Source organism: Bos indicus, chromosome 15, assembly GCF_029378745.1.
Source record: "Bos indicus isolate NIAB-ARS_2022 breed Sahiwal x Tharparkar chromosome 15, NIAB-ARS_B.indTharparkar_mat_pri_1.0, whole genome shotgun sequence".
Taxonomy (NCBI): Eukaryota; Metazoa; Chordata; class Mammalia; order Artiodactyla; family Bovidae; genus Bos; species Bos indicus.
The window spans coordinates 15,729,903-15,748,874 of record NC_091774.1 but is presented as its reverse complement, the minus strand read 5'-3'; the positions used below and the strand labels follow the sequence as shown (position 1 = coordinate 15,748,874).

Sequence of the window (18,972 nt, the reverse complement as noted above, 5' to 3'; positions counted from 1 at the left end):
TTTTGAGCGTTACTTTGCTGGCATGTGAGATGCGTTCAATTGTGTGGTAGTTTGAGCATTCTTTGGCATTGCCTTTCTTTGGGATTGGAATGAAAACTGACCTTTTTCAGTCTTGTGGCCACTGCTGAGTTTTCCAAATTTGCTGGCATATTGAGTGCAGCACTTTCACAGCACCATCTTTTAGGATTTGAAGTAGCTCAACTGGAATTCCATCCCCTCCACGAGCTTTGTTTGTAGTGAAGCTTCCTAAGGCCCACTTGACTTCGCACTCCAAGATATCTGGCTCTAGGTGAGTGATCACACTATCATGATTATCTGGGTCGTGAAGATCTTTTTTGTATAGTTATTCTATGTATTTTTTCCACCTCTTCTTAATATCTTCCATACCATCTCTGCTATAGGTCCATAAATGGTCCATACCATTTCTGTCCTTTATTGTGCTCATCTTTGCATGAAGTGTTCCCTTGGTATCTCTAATTTTCTACTCCAGTATCCAAAAGACGGCTAAGCAATCTGGAAGTGCTCAGAGTTCTATGGACCTTGTGTCTTTTTTTTACTGCAGGCTCATGGGGTGAGAGCATGCATGTGGACACATGGCTTCTTCCTTAAGGTTGTCTAGTGTTATTTCAAACCTCATCCAAGGTTTAACTTTGCTAGAAAGAAGACTGTCAGCCCACAGTTTCAGGAGAGCATGACTCAGCCTCTGACTGGCTTGGGTGTTAACCGCTTTTGACTCTGAGTCCTTTTAACTCTCAACTTGAGGGTTGAGCGGGGAATGCTTTCTTACATTTAGTGATGATTAGGAAAATAACTCATGCATTCTCACCCAAATAGGAGCTACACCTCAGCCTCCTCACTTCTCTTTGCAACCCAAATGGGATTAAATTTCTTATTACTTGTCAATTTCATACATGTGTTGGACAATCAGCAGAGACGAGAGTTGAAGAAGTAGCTTCAGGGAACCAGAAATTTAGTTATTATTCCAACTTATGAGCTATGGCTTCAACACATCTCCTCAAGTAAGATTTTATACCGTTGCTACTGTCTTTACGGAGGTGCTTCTCCCAGATTAGCTTCAGTGACCCTTCTCTGCCCTCATAGCACACAGCTCTCTTAAAGAGCACCTCTCACACTGTATTGTAATTGCTTGTCTGTCTTTCTGTCTTCCCTACCTACTTTGAGTTCTGTGGTGCAAAGATCTGTGTCAGTCTTGCCCTGGACTTGAGCTGACCCAGCGTGGAGTCTACATTACAGAACTCATTAGTGGCATGAAAGGTCCCCAGCACTGCCTTCCCTGTCTAAAGCAGAGCATCACTTACCTTCTGCCTTCTGCTCTGGTTACCCATGGAGCCCTGTGTGGTGCTGGTGTGAGAGGAGGGACCAAGGTTAAGTTTGTTCCTCCATGAATTCTCGTCACCTAGCCAGTTCTCATAGCAGATTTTTTAAAAATTAATTATTTTACTTGGAGGATAATTACTTGACAGTATTGTGATGGCTTTTGCCATACATCAATATGAACTGGATATAGGTAGACATGTGTCCCCTCCTCCTGACCCCTCCTCCCAGCTCCCTCCCCGCCTTACCCCTCCAGGCTGTCACAGAGCACCAGCTTTGCGTGCCCCGCCTCATAGATCATGCTCACACTGCTCATCTCTTTTACATATGGCAGTATATACGTTTCAGTGCTATTCTCTCAAATCATCCCACCCTCTCCTTCTCCCACTGAGTCCAGAAGCCTGTGTCTTCTTTATATCTGTGTTTCCTTTGCTGCCTTGCACTTAGGATAGTCAGCACCATCTTCCTAGATTCCATTTGTATGTGTTAATATACGGTGATTGTCTTCTCTTTCTGACTTACTTCATTCTGTATAATAGTCTCTAATAGGTTCATCCACCTCATTAGAACTGACTCAAATATGTTCCTTTTTACAGCTGAGTAATATTCCATTGTGTGTATGTACCACACAATGGAATCCATTCATCTTAATGACAGATATTTTAAAAACCGTTTGAAAATGAATGAATGAATTAGAGCCACGAGACTTCAAATGGAATTTCATGGAGGGATTTTTCCTCTTTCATTTACTCACTTATTGTATTGAATACCTACTGTATAGCAGGCACTGTATTTATGGCTGAGTGGGGAGGTAGCAATTAGAGACAGGGGGAAAAACTAGATTTAAGAGGCACAATCAGGGAATTTCCTGGTGGTCCAGTCGTTAGGATTCTGAGCTTCCACTGCAGGGTTCAGTCCCTGGTTGGGAACTAAGATTCTGCAAGCTGTGTGGTGTGGCCAAAAAAGAAAAGGCACGATCAGAAAAGGCCTGTAACTGGGCATAGTGCAGGAGGAGGGCAAGGGGTGAGGACACGAATGTTAGAAAGACGGATGACTTGAGGAACTAATGTTTAGCTGGGCTGTGTTAAAAAAAAAAAAAAAAAAGCTGAATGAAAGAGATGAAGGGATGGGAATATAAGGTGAGAATTCCAGACCAAGGGAAGTATTTTATGATGCAAAGTCTCAGGGAGAAGAGAGAGGAACTCTGCTGTAGGAACTGCAAGAAGCTGAATTGTACTGCTCCCAGCACAGAGGGCCAGGTGGCTACTGTCAGAGGTGAGACCTAAGGGGGGCAGATCTCAGTGGTCTAAGTTGTCAGGTAGGGAGTCAAGCTTTACCCCAAGGCAGATGGAGAGTGATTGACGGGCTGTGAGAGTGGGATAACATCATCAGGTTTATTTTTAGGAAGCCACTCCAGCTGCAGAATGAATTGGGGGAGGTGAAGAGATTAAAGACTGGGTATGAGAGGTAAGGTGGTAGGGGCTGCAAAGTTGGAGAAGGGTCTAGTGTGGCTTATGGTTTCAGACAATCTGGAACAGAATCAACCGAGCCACTGAAGTCCAAGTAGCATGTCGTTTTATTTCACATCAATCATTATTCTTCCTCTTTGGGCATTTCTGGAGGATATTGACAGGGCTTCCCTCGTGACTCACGTGGTAAAGAACCTGCCTGCAATGCAGGAGACCCAGGTTCAATCCCTGGATTGGGAAGATCCCCTGGAGAAGGGCATGGCAACCCACTCCAGTACTCTTGCCTGGAGAATTCCATGGACAAAAGAGCCTGATGGGCTACAGTCCATGGAGTTGTAAAAAGTCGGACATGACTGAGCAACTAACACGCATTGACAGATGCTGGATTGGCATGGGTGTGAGTGCTGAGGTCTAAGACGGTCTGCTGTGAAACCTCATGCCAGTGAGAAGAGTCAGTGGCAAAGAAAAGGGACCTCCAGTGGAGAGAATGAATTATCACTCATAAAGATGCTGTGAAAGACAGTCTTCCCTTGGAATGTGCTGTCAGCAAAACCTTTGATTAGACCAAGGTACTCCCACGATGTAGTATGTTCCAGAATCTTGGCATGTGGACATTTGTAATTTGCAAAAGTAAATTTAATATCATAGTATACTTTATCTTTGGAAAGCAGGCAAACAAAAAGAAGCTCTCTTGTTTATACTATAAAAGTAAAAGATACTAAAGTAGACAGAATTACCCCAGCTGTGGGATATGCAAATATTCTGTGTATATGTGTGTTGGTTCCTGACCGGGGCCTGGAGGAAAACTAGAATCTTCTGTAGGGTGTGGAGGAGTAGTGGCAGAGACAGTTATGCTTGGGGGGGGGGTAGGGGGAAGGATCAAGAAAGTTTGAGAAACAGTGAATTAAGGTCATATATATGCCTTAGTCATAAAACTGAGAATTTATTTTTATATTCTGCATTTATTCAAATACAACAAAATCACATATAACATCTATTATTCCAGACTCTCTGGTAGCCAGTGAGACCCAAAGACTAAGAAGGGACAAGCCTGTCCCCAGGAGTACCTGACTAGTAGAGAAGACAGACTCGGGAATGATTAATACCCTAACATCCGTGGTCCCCAACCTCTGGGATCTAATCCCTGATGATCAGAGGTGGAGCTGATGTAATGATAATAGAACCCGTCTGCCAATGCAGGAGATGTAAGAGATGTGGGTTTGATCCCTGGGTCAGGAAGATCCCATGGAGAGGGCATGGCAACCCACTCCAGTATCCCATGAACAGAGGGGCCTAATGGACTACGGTCCACAGGGTCACGAAGAGTCGCACGTGGCTGAAGTGACTTCGGAGGCATGCATGCATGCACAATAAAAGTAACGCACTTGAATCATCCTGAAACTAATGCCCCAACCCCATGGAAAAATTGTCTTCCGCAAAACCGGTCCCTGGTGCCAAAAGTTGGGGACAGCTGGTCTAATGTGATAAGTAGCATAGTGAGCAGGTACAGAGGACACAGAGAGGAGAGGGACTGATTTCTAGTTGTTTAATTGTGTTTAGAGTTGACAACACGAATCGCCATTGGGGAACATGTATAATCCTATATACTAATATAAATATTAAAAAATCCCACGAAGCCTATTATCCTCACAGCCTCCCGTGGAGGGCATGGTAGAGGTGTACAAGGACAAGACGACCTGGCTGAGGGACAAGCCCCATTTGACCAGAGTCAACAACTCCGTATCAAAGGGGATTTTGAGTCTAGCCATTTCTGTGACATCACATTATAGGCGTTTGTCTTTTTTTTTTTTTTAAAGTAAGAAACAAGTTTAGGTTTCATTTCAGGGACCACCCCTAGTTAACATTTTGAGATATTGAAGCCCATAAGGAATTTGTTAAGAACAACAGCTTAAGAAGCTTCAAAATGTGTTCTCCTGACAATCTGTCTCCTATTTTACAGGCTCACTTTACCAATGTGCTGAGGAAAGGCCAGGCTTAGGAAGCAAACAGGCCTGGATCAAACCTGTCTCCACACTCACTGAGTCATAGGCAAGCATTAGAACACTCTGGTCCAGTTCCCCATGTGTCACACTTAGGAACTAAGATTAAACAGTAAGATGTGACTGAAGGCGCCCTAGTAGGCATTCTGACTCTGTCTCTAGAAGCACCCCAGTCCCAGCTACCGTCTCTCATCTGTGTGCTTAGTCACTCAGTCATGTCCGACTCTTTGCTACCCCATGGACTGCAGCACGCCAGCCTCTGCTGTCCATGGGGATTCTCCAGCCAAGGATACTGGAGCAGGTTACCATGCCTTCCTCCAGGAGATCTTCTTGACCCAGAGATCGAACCCAGGTCTCCTGCACTGGAAGCACATTCTTTACCATCTGAGCCACCAGGGAAGTCCCAGCTTTTTTTTTCTCAATATGAGTCCTGTCGGAAAACAGTTGACAGCCTCCAGCCTATGACACTCTGAATGCTATGTCCCCTGCCTCCTTTAACCCTATTTCTCATAATCTAGTTCACTGTTCTCTACGCACACCTGCCGTCCTTAAATCCCTCCAACATATCCCTTCTGCTGGGAGACTCCCTTAGCACATGATACTTTCATCTTTGCCTAGTTCCTAACATCCTCTTTGCCAACAAAGGTCCGGCTAGTCAAGGCTATGGTTTTTCCAGTGGTCATGTATGGATGTGAGAGTTGGACTGTGAAGAAGGCTGAGCGCTGAAGAATTGATGCTTTTGAACTGTGGAGAAGACTCTTGAGAGTCCCTTGGACTGCAAGGAGATCCAACCAGTCCATTCTGAAGGAGATCAGCCCTGGGATTTCTTTGGAAGGAATGATGCTAAAGCTGAAACTCCAGTAATTTGGCCACCTCATGTGAAGAGTTGACTCATTGGAAAAGACTCTGATGCTGGGAGGGATTGGGGGCAGGAGGAGAAGGGGACGACAGAGGATGAGATGGCTAGATGGCATCACTGACTCGATGGACGTGAGTCTGGGTGAACTCCGGGAGATGGCGATGGACAGGGAGGCCTGGCGTGCTGCGATTCATGGGGTCGCAAAGAGTCGGACACGACTGAGCGACTGAACTGAACTGAACTGAACATCCTCTTGATCTCACTTCAGACAACACTCTTCAGGCAAACACACCCTCACTCCCAGAGGGGCAGTTTCTCACAGCTCCACGCTCTGTGTTTCATTATTCCTTTAATAGACTGCTTCTTTGATTAACGACAAGCTTTCCCACTAGGTTTCGTCATCCGGACCGCAGGGATCCTATTCTTGTTTACCATTGTACGCTGTCACCGAACCCAGCTTGGCACATAGACACTCAAAAGAGAATAATGAACCAACCGACCTACCAACCGGTGAAATCAGCCGGTCTTGTTCCTTTCTTGGTTTTGGTTTTGATTCCAAGTAAACCACAGAGCTGAACTGTCTACCTAGGTTAGGAATTTCCTACAACAGGATTCCTTAACTTGGGTATCCCCGCTTCTGACCTGCTAAAACTTCATCTCTGAGTTATGTCCATGTGCGGGCGGATGGGAAGACTTCCACTGGGAAGGCGGGAGACTGATTTGCATCGGATTTCACCGGGGGGCTCTCTGCCCATTCGCCCCAAAGAGCCACAGTTGCTGAGGGCATCTCACGCCGCCTCTTGGCATCCTTGAGGATCCCTGGGGCGCGCTGTCTCCGGAGGCTTCTAGGCTCGCGCCCCGGGGACGGTCCCCGCTTCCCCGGATGAAGCCGACCTGGTTCAGCCCTTTCCGCCGGGGCAGCGCGCGTCCCGGAGCCTGTGAACTCGGACGGCAGAGTCCAGGCGGTGTCAGGTGCGGGGCGGCCCCGGGGGGACAGGGCTGGCATCCCCGCACCCGCGCGCCCAGCCCGAGGCGGGCGGGAGCCGGCGTCTTCGGAGAGGCGGGCACGAGGGGGGCGCGGCCTCGGGACGCGGGCCCGCCCCCGCCGCCGGGGCCGCCCACCCCGGTCGGCCGAGCTCGCCCCACCCGCGCCGCGCCCGGCTTCCGACTTCCCGGCTGCGAAGCTGTGCGGCCTCGCGCTCCGCCCGCCCGGCCCGCAGACGCGCCATGGGCCCCGAGCGCTGCCTGGCGCTGGGCGGCCTCCTCGCCCTGGCCGGGCTGCTGGAGGGCCGGCTGGTGCGCCAGGAGGAGGCCGGCTTCGGCGAGTGCGACCGCTTCTTCTACGCAGGGACCCCGCCTGCGGGGCCGGCGGCCGCTGCCCACGTGAGGATCTGTCAGCGTTCCGAGGGCGCCGAGCGCTTCGCCACCCTGTACAGCACCCAGCACCGCATCCCGGTGTACTCGGCGTTCCGCGCCGCGCGCCCGGCGCCCCTGGGCGCGGAGCCGCGCGGGCTGGTGGAGCCGCAGGTAAGCCAGGCGCTTCCCGAGCCGGGTCGCCGGACTGGCCTCGCAGGGTGCTTGGCAGCTCTCGCGAGCGGTCGGGGGCGTGGGGGGAACGGCGGCCCCGGGCTTCGATACCGGGATCTGGAGACCCGGGTTTCCGACCTTCCCCGCCGCGCCCCCGGCATTATAGCCTGCTTAGTCCCCTGTCAACACCGCGGGCCGGAGCTCGGCCATCTGCGAGCCTGAGATGAAGCTACAAGGGTCTGAGGTTCCCAGTAGGCAGTGGTTCTACAGCGTAGACATCTGCAGTGTCTCATTCATTTCCTGAACTGTGAGGAGCATGAGACGGTGACCCAGGAGATCAGTCGGATCTGCAGGACGCGGGGGCTGGGAGCTCACAAGTTGTTGCCACGATTCTGCGGGATGGGTGGGTAGATGAAGGCTCAGAGAGGCCGCCAAACTGGCGGAAAGATGGGGTCCGTCTTCCTTCTAGGGAAAAGCTTTTCTTCTGCAGAAGCCACCTGAGCCGGAAAAGCCTTCCGTTCTGCACAAGACATTGAGTAAATCCCATCTGAAGTTGTGTTGGCTTGTGCCATGCGCTCAGTCCTGTCCGATCCGCCAGGCTCCTCTGTCCATGAAATTTTCCCAGGCAAGAATACTGGAGTGGGTTGTCATTTCCTTCGCCAGGGGATCTTCCCGACCCAGGGATGGAACCCGCGTCACCTGTGCCGCCTGCAATGCAGGCGGATTCTTCACCCTCTGAGCTTAGGACAGTGAAATAAAGATACAGATGTTTTAGAAATGGGATGTGATAGTTACAAGTAGTAGGCAACCATTGACTGCCTCCAGCTAATGGGAGGGACAAACCAGTTTTTCCTGACTCTTTTTATTTATATCTACTGATATATTATCAGACTGCTTGGAAAATCAGGTGGTCTCTCAGGGGGTTTGGGTTCTGTCTGATGAGAGTGACCCAACATTCTGAGAGGTCCCCAGAGGTCCTGCTGAACCTGCCTTAACACATTCTGCCCTAGTCAGCTCAGCCAGCCTCTGTCTAGAAGTCCGGGTCAGGCTCCCCTGCCCAGCAACCAAGGGCACTTCATCCATGGAGGGAGGGGGTAGCTGAACACGCGGCCCACCCTTTTTTTTTTTTCTTTTAAAGAAATGGCTGACCTTGATCTTTTTCTTTTTTCCAATGTTTTCATTGAAGTACAGTTGATTTACATCAGCCTACCCCTTCTTGATGGCCACAGCTGCCCAGGACCACACCATGAGCAGGGGACTGGCTTTCTGTTGTTTTATTCAGAGCCCTGGGTTGTAATTTCTATCATCTCACTCAGCTATTTCTAGCTCTAAGACCTTGACCAGATCTCAGGCCATCTGCACCTCTGTCCTCTTTACATTCTCCACATCCAGCTGATGAACTCAGGCTTGTGAAAAAGCCTTGGTAAATTAGATACTCTAAGGCATACACTGGGGCTTCCCTGATGGCTCAGATGGTAAAGAATCTGCCTGCAAGGCAGGAGACCTGGGTTCGATCCCTGGGTCGGGAAGATCCCCTGGAGAAGGGAATAGCTACCCATTGCAATATTCTTGCCTGGAGAATTCCATGCACAGAGGAGCCTGGCAGGCTCCAGTCCATGGGTCACAAAGAGTCAGACACGATTGAGTGACTAACACTTTCACTCTTCAAGGCATACCTTAATCCAAAGTTAGTTTGCCCCCATCTTCACCCCTAGAGCTCTCTGAAGATCCCCCAACTCCCCATTATGCTTCTGATGGCAGGCCTGTGAAGAAAATAGATGACCTGGTCCTGTCTCCCTAAGGATCTTATGGATGGCTTGGGGAGCCAGAACATACATGCGAGCAAGGTACCAGGATGCATGCTGAACAAATTTCAGTTAAACCCAGAACTCTCACATTTAGTAGTCACCCACTGTGTGCCAGGGGAACAGAGTGAGACTCCAAGATTCAAAGGCTTCCTGGGTGGGAGAGGTGGCTTTGCTTCTCATTAGAGCCTCAGTTTAAGCCTCAGTTCTCCCACTGGCTCACTGTAAACTTGGGCAGGTTGACTTAGAGGTAATAACAGGGTGATTCTGAGAATTAAATGAGTTACTCTGTACAAGGTTCTCTGAGGAGTGCCTGATACATCAGCCCTAGCTGTTATTATAAGATAAGCCAAACACCCTCTGTTTAAAAAAGTACGCAAAGTCCTATTAGATTTAATCTGTCTTGGAGGTGAGAGGAGAGAGCCTTTGGGTCAGGGTGACATTTGCGCTGTGCCCAAAAGGATGTTCGGAAGGGAGACAGTGATGAGGACATTCCCAGCAGAGGGAATATGCTTAGTGGGAAGTTTGTGGCTGATTCAGGGATTCGTGTGGAGGGAGTGGTCGGAGCAGCTGAACCAGTACCAGGGGGCAGATGACGGTCAACTTGTGCTCAGACTGAAGGGGAGTGGTGGAAGGGAGGGGTTGGGAATGGAGTGATCAAGGAAGTTTGAGGGGTGGGGGGCATTTAGGCACTAATTGAAGGAGCCCAAAGGAGCATGACTCATTCAGGAGAGAAGAGATGGACAGGATTTTCAGGGAGGCAGTGGAGACTCTGGGCCCTGGGTAGTGAGGAATAGGTCTGGGGGATAAAATAGGATGGGGAAAGAGGAAGGAGCTGGTGGGGTGGGAGGTTTTTGTTGTTTAGTCATGAAGTCGTGTCCAACTCTTAGCAGCTCCGTGAACTGGAGCCCATTAGGCTCCTCTGTCCTTGGGATTTCGCAGGCAAGAATATTGGAGTGGGTTGCCATTCCCTTCTCCAGGGGAATCTGCCTGACTCAGGGATGGAACTCACATCTCCTGCATTGGCAGGCAGATTCTTTACCTGCAGAGCCATCGGGGAAGCCCAGGGTTGGGGAGGGGGCAGCTTGAGAGGTAGGAGGTGCAGCAGTTCAGAAAAGCCCAGGAGGCCAGTGTCCCCTCCTGGGGAGGTGGGAGTGGTCTGGTGGCTGATCCAGCCAAAAGGATGCTTTCATCTACAAGGCGGGCTTGTGCTGCCCGTCCCTTCCCAACGGTGTCTGGCCAAGTCAGCCAGCAGCCAGCGGGTATTAAGTAGAAGGCAAGGAAGGCGAGAGGGGGGAGAAGCTGCCAGATCACAAGGCTGGCGGGCCCTGAAGCTCACTGCAGCAAACCTGCCTCCCCGCCAGCGTGCCTGCTGCAGAAAGATGCTCAGGGTTCAACGTGGACTTCGGCCGCTTCCAAGCCCTCTGTAACGCTGAGTCACCTAGTGCCCATGTCACTTTTTTGTGAGGTCAGCATTACCAACAGGCCCAGGAGACAGAAGAGGAAGAGGCAGGGACCAAAGGAACTGGGTGTTTGCCTTCGGTGGTGAGTCAAGAGGGCTGTTCTGACCCTGGGGCTCCCGGAGTTCAAGGCAGCAGTTCTCAAAGCTGTCCTGCAGTCTCCCTTTGGGAAAAGAAAAGAAAACCTCCTAAATCCAAGGTGATGGAAATTCAGTCACCTGTGTACTTAGAACCTTTAGGGTGTTGGCTGCCCATTGCCTCCAGGACAAAGTTCATGCTGCAGAATGCAGGTTACAAGGCCCGCATTCCCCAGGTTCCTGTCTGCAGCTCCAGCCTGTCTCCCACCCCTCCCCACTCCTGTGGACTGTTCTAGCATTATCCAGCTGCCTGGAGGACCTCCCCTACACCATTCTGTTGGTCACGGTTGTTCCTTTGCTCACGCTCAGTCCTTTTGCCCTGAACACCCGTCCTATACTGCCCCCATCTCGCCCTCCACTGCTTCCCCTACTCCATCCTTTAACACTATCGAGTGTCATCTCCTCCAGAAAGAACAGCCCACCTGAGTGAGGGCCACCTCCTGAGTTAGACCACCCTGCAGCATTCCCTATAATTTCTCTATTTTTGTACTTACCACATTGTTTTATAAAGGGCTTCCTAGGTGGCTCGGGCTTCCTTTGTGGCTCAACTGGTAAAGAATCACCTGCAATGCAGGAGACCTGGGCTTGATCTCTGGGTTGGGAAGATCCCCTGGAGAAGGGAAAGGCTATCCACTCCAGTATTCTGGCCTGGAGAATTCCAGGGACTTTATAGTCCATGGGGTCTCAAAGAGTAGGACATGACTGAGGGACTTTCACTTTCCCTGGTGGCTCGGTGGGAAAGAATTCACCTGCTAATGTAGGAGACACAGGTTCGATCCCTGGGTTGAGAAGATCCCCTGGAGAAGGAAATGACAACCCACTCAGTATTCTTGCCTAGAGAATCCCATGGACAGAGGAGCCTGAGGGGCTACAGTCCTTAGGGTTGCAAAGAGTTGGACATGGCTGAGCGTGCGTGTGTGCACACACACGCACATACACATGCTTTATAACTACCTGCTCATGAGTTTGTCTCTCCAGTGTGAGCTTTTGAGAGCTGAGGGCCGCATTTTACTCATACTTGCATTTCTAATGCCTAGGACATTAGAAAGCACTCAGTAAGTTCTGGATGAAATCATGTGATGTTCGGGGGTTCAGTCAAGCAGCAGGAGGTGAGATATCCTGCTGAGCTTTTTTGGTGGAGAGCTGCCTGCTTTAGAAGCTTGCCTCCCAGCTGGCCAGCCGCCACTGTTCCAAGCATATTCCATACGCAGAGCTGGAACCTTCCTCTAAATCCACCCCACCAGTTCTAGCTCTGGTGTTTGGAACTACCTCAAATGATTTAGCTCTCTTTAGCATCATGTAACTGGCGAAGGAAATGACAACCCACTCCAGTATTCTTGCCTGGGATAAGAGGAGCCTGGCGGACTACAGTTGACGGGGTCCCAGTGACTGGGACAAGATTTAGCGACTAAATCACCACGACCACTGGTGTCATATAACAGGGCCCCACATTTGAGGGGCCTTCTGAGGGACATAATGAGAACTTCAAAAGGAAGCAGAGATGACATAGGGGTGTTGCGGGTATTATGTGAAATATGGTCACCTTTAAATTGAGAATGGGGAGAAGGCAAGAAAGAGATGGGATAGCGTGTGTGCCTATTAGCAGGATGGAAATGATCTGAAGGGTTTGCAGTCAGAACTGAGGACTGGGTTCCGGTTTAGTACAGGGAGCCTCGACCTTTTAGCCGCTCTACTTATTTCCATTTAATGGAAGAATTTTTGTATAACATACTAGTGATGTCTTTGCAAAGGATCTTGTCAATTTACACTAGAAGCCAACGTATAAGATCCTGTCATTTTCTTTTTAAAACATTATTTTTTGGACATGCGACATGTGGGATCTTAGTTCCCTGACCAGGGATTGAACCCATGAACCACTGGACCATCAGGGAAGTCCCCAAGCCCTTGTCATTTTACAAATGTGACTGTTGGAAGGAATTGGCTTTATAGTCTGCCTAAACTTATTTAGTCTTACAAAAATACTGTGAGGTAGATATTATTCTCTTCATTGTAGATATGAAGCACTGGCTCAGAGGGGTTAATTAATTGTTGTGCCCAAGGTCACATAGCTTGGATTTGAACTCATGACTAGTTGCTCCTAGTCCGGAGCTCTTTTGTTTTACTGTGGAGATTTTTGACCTCCCGTGGTTTCCACTGCTTTAGTGGTCATAGGACTTTAATTCTCATCTTTCATGAAAAGTGGAAGTGTGGTTGCTCAGTTGTGTCTGACTCTTGCGACTCCGTGGACTGTAACCCGCCAGGCCCCTCTGTCCGTGGGATTGTCCAGGCAAGAATACTGGAGTGGGTAGCCATCCCTTCTCCAGGGGATCTTCCTGGTGCAGGGATTGAACCTGGGTCTCCTGCATTGCAGGCAGATTCTTTATTGTCTTGAGCCGCCAGTACCTCTTTCACATGGGAATCTTAATTTCTACCCCATTTCTCTTTCCCCACTGTCACAGAACAAGTGGGAGCACATATCTGGCCATGTGAATGTTGTTTAGGTGTCAGTGACTCCAGAGTAAAGCAGATATTTTGGTCAGTGGCAAAAGTATTTTCCTAAAGGGCCCAGTGAAGTCATGTTTCAGATCTTGGTAAATGTACGTGAACAGTCGTCACAGCTAGAACCTCAGTTAAGTCTTTAATCTTTCACTTCCATCAGTACCTTTTTGCTGGTATCTTCTGAAGCTGTTAGATGCACTGTTTCATTCATTCTAACACCAGCCCTCTTTTTATTGTGTCAGAGAACAGATACAAAGAAGAAGATACAAAGATATCATGCACTGACATCTCTGGGTAAGGGGCTCAGCAAACGGGACATTGCTAATTCTTTCTTCCTCCTTACGAAACCTGACTTTGGATCCTTGCTCTGCCATTTACAAGCTGTGTAATCAAATTCTTCCAGTCCTATTTTTCTGATCTGTCCATTAAAGATAATAACAATGTTGACTTCATAAAGTAGTTGTGACAAACAAGATAACACATATAAGCATGTAGCATGGAACCTATAATATGGTGAGGTCTTAATAGTAATGTGTACACTATTAACGTCTTCCTCTAATAGGTGTTAGACTGACACGCACATGCACACGCACACGAATGGAATGCTGGAGTAACTCCTGCAACCCTGCATGTCTTTCCTAAAACATCTATCTGTGTATCTTCTCAAATGCTTGGTGTGTGTCCCACAGTCACATAATAGGCACTCAGAAGGTATCTGGTGAGAGACAGTGAATGGAAGATAGATGGATGGATGGATGGATATAGGTGATTGGAAAAACCAAAACAAAACAGAGGCCAGAGATACCTCCACCCTCCCTGTCCTGAGCAACCAGAAGATGTATTGTCATAAAGCAAACAGTGAGCAATTGCATTCCAGGCTCCTGTGCCGAGCCCGAGGAGTGCCGGGCAGCGCCTGACTCACAGGGCTGGTTCCACAGTCAGTTGCTCACAATTTCTTCTTAGCAGGTAGTAAAAACAGGAGTCACACATTCTCCCCTTTGCTGCCTTTTTCTCCTTTTCTGGCTTTTTCTTCATCTTTGAATCTAGTGTCTTCATCGGATTCGTGGTCACTCTCAGGAGCAAGTTAGGGTACTTGCCCTAAACTGGCAGAACACTTGAGTGACTGTTTGTCCTGGAATTGTCCAGTGTGATGGATATGTACACCATTCTTTCAGTCCAGACTTAAATTTGGGCAGTTTAGGGAAAGGAACTATCATTTATTAATCCCTTACTGTGTGCAAGGATCTTCACAAATTAGCTCATTCATAGAACAACTCTAGGTCTTATGATCCATGGTTTGTGGTTTAGGAAACTGACGTTCAGAAGCATTAAATAGCTTATCCAAGGTTAAATTTGCCAGCTGCTTATGCTGCCTCACTCCAAAGCTCTTAGCTCTCTTTTTGCTATGTCATGCTGCTTTCCAATGACAATGTCAGTATTTTCTCTCCAGATTCTCAACGGACAGATGTGTTATTTTCATTTTACTGAATTAATCCACTTCTTTGGGTGTTGTCTGGCTGGGCTTCTAACACACTGTTCTGGAAATCTCAGTTACAATTCATGGTCATTGAATGGAGCTTGCCTTGAGGAATAAAGATTTTGTTTGTTGGGTTTCAAATTCCTCTTCCTTTCAAACTGACAACTCTACAAGTGGAAATATGAGAAGATAAATACTCCCACTTGCCAGTAGTATTCATTGCCAGGGATCTGGTCTTGCTCCCAGAATTCCTGTTTGGTCAACAGTGTCTTTTCCTTCAAGTTGCATATCATATCTTCTGAGTGGTCCCGTAGCCTGTTGGTTCCATAGAACCTGACACATATGAAGCAGTAATTCATTGCCTACTGACATAGCTATTTGGCCATTGAAAGGAAGGAGACATAAGAAAGAAACCAACTCTTCGAGTGAACCCAAAATAGAAGCACCATTTATTATTCCAGTCATGCTTTTATTGACCCAGTGCCTGACAGACGTGTGGCTCATTCAAAGGAGGTCAAATGAGGGCATTTTATATTTTTAATCAAAATTGAAAAATGAGTACTTCTCCTTTTTCAGAGTAAATAGATGACTGAACTAGGGCTTGAAGACATAAATTGCATGTTCCAGTTGACTTGCACCTTCATTTTAGGGGTGATTGAATTGACCAGGAGGCATGATGGAATAGGGACCATGTGAGGAAATGGCCACTATTTATGCATCTGAAAGACTTGGCATCCACCACAGTCTCAGAACACTCAGGAAGCACAGAGAAAGGAAAACTCGGCTTATGAACCATAGAAAGATCTTTTCTCATTATTGAGTATTTCTGTTGTATCTGAAACCATGGAACCGTGATGACCTTGGATGCCTCCTTCACGGCCAGGTGGGACCATTTGGGATGGTTGATGGTCTTGCTTCTGCGCCTCACTAGACAGACTTCACCCTTCTAAGTCCTACCATCTGTACCCCGAGGTTCAAGCTGCCACATCTTCATCCAGGTCTCTGTAAAACAGCTTCCCAACTGGCTGACCCATCCCGCCTGGGTCTCCTTTAGCCTTCCTCCATCTGGAAGTCAAAGTCTTTCAAAACATTCATCCTATCTCCATTGACCTCACTGGAAACCTTTCAAGGTTTCCCCATTTCTCTTCAGATACAGTCCTTATCGGGGTCTCCAGAGTCCTGTGTGGTCGGCCTCCCAGTCCCCTCCCAGCCCCCTCCCAGTCTTATCTGCTGTCACACGTTGCCAGGCCTTAACCTCTGTCTGCTTTGGCTTCTTCCTGTTTTGTTTTTGTTGTTGTTTTTAATTTCTGTCTTCTCTTGCATCATAGGGTCTTTGTACCTACTGGACATTTTTGTCTTCCATGACGTTCCCAACTACGTCAGCCGCCAATGAGATGCTAGTCACTCAGTTGTGTCCAATTCTTTGTGACCACGTGGACTGTAGCCCGCCAGGCTCCTCTGTCCATGGGATTCTCCAGGCAAGAATACTGGAGTGGGTTGCCATTTCCTTCTCCAGGGGAATCTTCCCAACCCAGGGATCGAACCCAGATCTGCATTGCAGGCAGATTCTTTACCATCTGAGCCACCAGCGAAACTGTCAGCTGTCAATAATACTCTCTAAAGGCACCAAACACAGCTTTCTTTGCTAGCGTGGCACAAATGTACATTTATTTGTATGACTGGGTGCCCCTGACTAGACTCTGAGTTCCATGCGTGCAGGATATGGGCCTGTTGCACTCACCATCCTAACACAGAGGCTGGTAATCTTTAATGTAAAGGGCCACAGAGTAAATAGTTTAGACTTTGGGGCCATTTGGTCTCTATTGCAACTATTCAACTCGGCTTTTCTAGCACAAAGCAGCCACAGACAATGCATAAATGAGTAAGCGTGGCTATGTTCCAAGAAAATTTTATTTATGAAACAGGTGGTGGGCTGGATTTGGTGCACAGGCTGTGGCTGGCCAACTCCTGGTCTAGCACGATGCCAGCCCCAAGTATGTGCTTATTAGTCAATGTTGGTGAATATTGAGCACTCAGCAGGTATGGATTGAGCGTTGGCAGTGAAATCTGAAAACTGTGCAGTCTTCTTCCTCTTAGGGCATGGCAGCCCCAGATTGAGACCTACAGTCAATTTCCAGGAACTTTTTTAATGTGTTGGTGGTGGTTCTTTATATTTAGGCCTTTTTAGGCCTGAGTGACTTCACTTTCACTTTTCACTTTCATGCATTGGAGAAGGAAATGGCAACCCACTCCAGTGTTCTTGCCTGGAGAATCCCAGGGACGGGGGAGCCTGGTGGGCTGCCGTCTATGGGGTCGCACAGAGTTGGACACGACTGAAGCGACTTAGCAGCAGCAGCAGCAGCAGGATGATAAAAGTAATCATGTGCTTATGGTTAAAAAAAAAAAAATTTCTGAGCATTTTGGAAGTATATAAAGAAAAAGACCCTGCTTCTAACAGATAGCCAGTCTTCACAGTTTGTGTGTATGGGTGTGTGTATGAGTGTGTGTGTAACATTCCAGAAATTTCCATCACATACAGAGAGACTGTGCAGTCTCACATCCTTTCTTCTGGTCAAGCATTAGCATCCATCCACAGAATCCATGTGGATTCTGTGAAGCCACGTCTAACCAGTCTCTCAAACAATCAGCACCCTCATGGAGTGGGAGAGGAAAGGGATTTTTGATGAGCAGATGTGCACAGAAGCATAAACAGTTTGTCTCATGAAGCATTTGCACATAATAAATATTTAGAAGGCCTGGGGACTCGAAATGCAAAGTCTATTTCATCGCCTTCTTCTTTCACAACTTTAAAGTCATGTATAACTGACAGGTGGCCTGAAATACCTTCTTTGCCCTTCTGAGTAGAGGAAGTGTTATCCTCTACATTAAGAAGAGAGTGGGCCTGGGGCGACCCTGGGCTGCCTGAAGTCACAAGCTCTAAGTGACAGAGCTGAAGGGATCTCGTTTCCAACCTGGTGTTCTGTCACTGCTGCCGAACAGTCTCACCTTTAGAGGAGCTTGAAGAAAAGCACATTCACAAAAGCCTGGAAAGAAAAGAAAGTGAAGTCGCTCAGTCGTGTCGGACTCTTTGCAACCCCATGGACTGTAGCCCACCAGGCTCTTCCATCCATGGAATTTTCTAGGCAAGAGTACTGGAGTGGGTTGCCATTTCCTTCTCCAGGGCATCTTCCCAACCCAGGGATTGAACCCAGGTCTCGCACATTGTGGGCAGACGCTTTACTGTCTGAGCCACCAGTTCAGTTCAGTTCAGTTCAGTTGCTCAGTCATGTCCGACTCTTTGCGACCCCATGAATTGCAGCACGCCAGGCCTCCCTGTCCATCACCAACTCCCGGAGTTCACCCAGACTCACGTCCATCAAGTCAGTGATGCCATCCAGCCATCTCATCCTCTGTCGGCCCCTTCTCCTTCTGCCCCCAATCCCTCCAAGCATCAGAGTCTTTTCCAATGAGTCAACTCTTTGCATGAGATGGCCAAAGTACTGGAGTTTCAGCTTTAGCATCATTCCTTCCAAAGAAATCCCAGGGCTGATCTCCTTCAGAGTGGACTGGTTGGATCTCCTTGCAGTCCAAGGGACTCTCAAGAGTCTTCTCCAACATCACAGTTCAAAATCATCAATTCTTTGGCACTCAGCCTTCTTCACAGTCCAACTCTCACATCCATACATGACCACTGGAAAAACCATAGCCTTGACTAGCCGGACCTTTGTTGGCAAAGTAATGTCTCTGCTTTTGAATATGCTATCTAGGTTGGACATAACTTTCCTTCCAAGGAGTAAGCGTCTTTTAATTTCATGGCTGCAATCACCATCTGCAGTGATTTTGGAGCCCCCAAAAATAAAGTCTGACACTTTTTCCACTGTTTCCCCATCTATTGCCCATGAAGTGATGGGACCGGATGCCCACAAAAGCCTGGAGGAGAGGTCAAAGAAAGGGAAATGATTTTGCCCGGGGGCAGACTTACTAGCCTCAGAGGCTGTTGGTGACACAACATGGAGAAGCAGATGCTGTCTTTTGTGCTAAAGACAAGAGGCCTTAAGCTTCAACAGGTTGAGGAGGATTGAGTAAGTGTTAGTGTTAGTTGCCCAGTGGTGCCCGATTCTTTGCGACCCCGTGGACTGCAGCCCACCAGGCTCTTCTGTCCATGAGATTTTCCAGGCAATGGTACTGGAGTGGGTTGACATTTCCTTCTCCATGAGGAGGATTGAGGTCAGATGCAAATAAATAATTTCTTGATATAGGACCTAGAGCCGGACATCCTGGAATGCAAAGCGAAGTGGGCCTTAGGAAGCATCTGTATGAACAAAGCTAGTGGAGGTGATGGAATTCCAGTTGAGCTATTTCAAATCCTAAAAGATGATACTGTGAAGGTGCTGTACTTAATAT

At 48.2% G+C, this 18,972-nt stretch overlaps 1 protein-coding gene across 1 annotated transcript in view; it reads left to right on the top strand.

Annotated features, from left to right (window-relative positions):
• The first annotated feature begins 6,821 nt into the window (after positions 1-6,821).
• The window catches only part of ENDOD1 (endonuclease domain containing 1), a 35,186-nt gene continuing 23,035 nt past the window's right edge, over positions 6,822-18,972 (top strand). Inside the window, exon 1 of the mRNA XM_019975480.2 lies at positions 6,822-7,190. Within this exon, the coding sequence (XP_019831039.2) occupies positions 6,891-7,190 (300 nt within the window). The 5' untranslated portion in view covers positions 6,822-6,890. The remainder of the gene's footprint in view (positions 7,191-18,972) is intronic.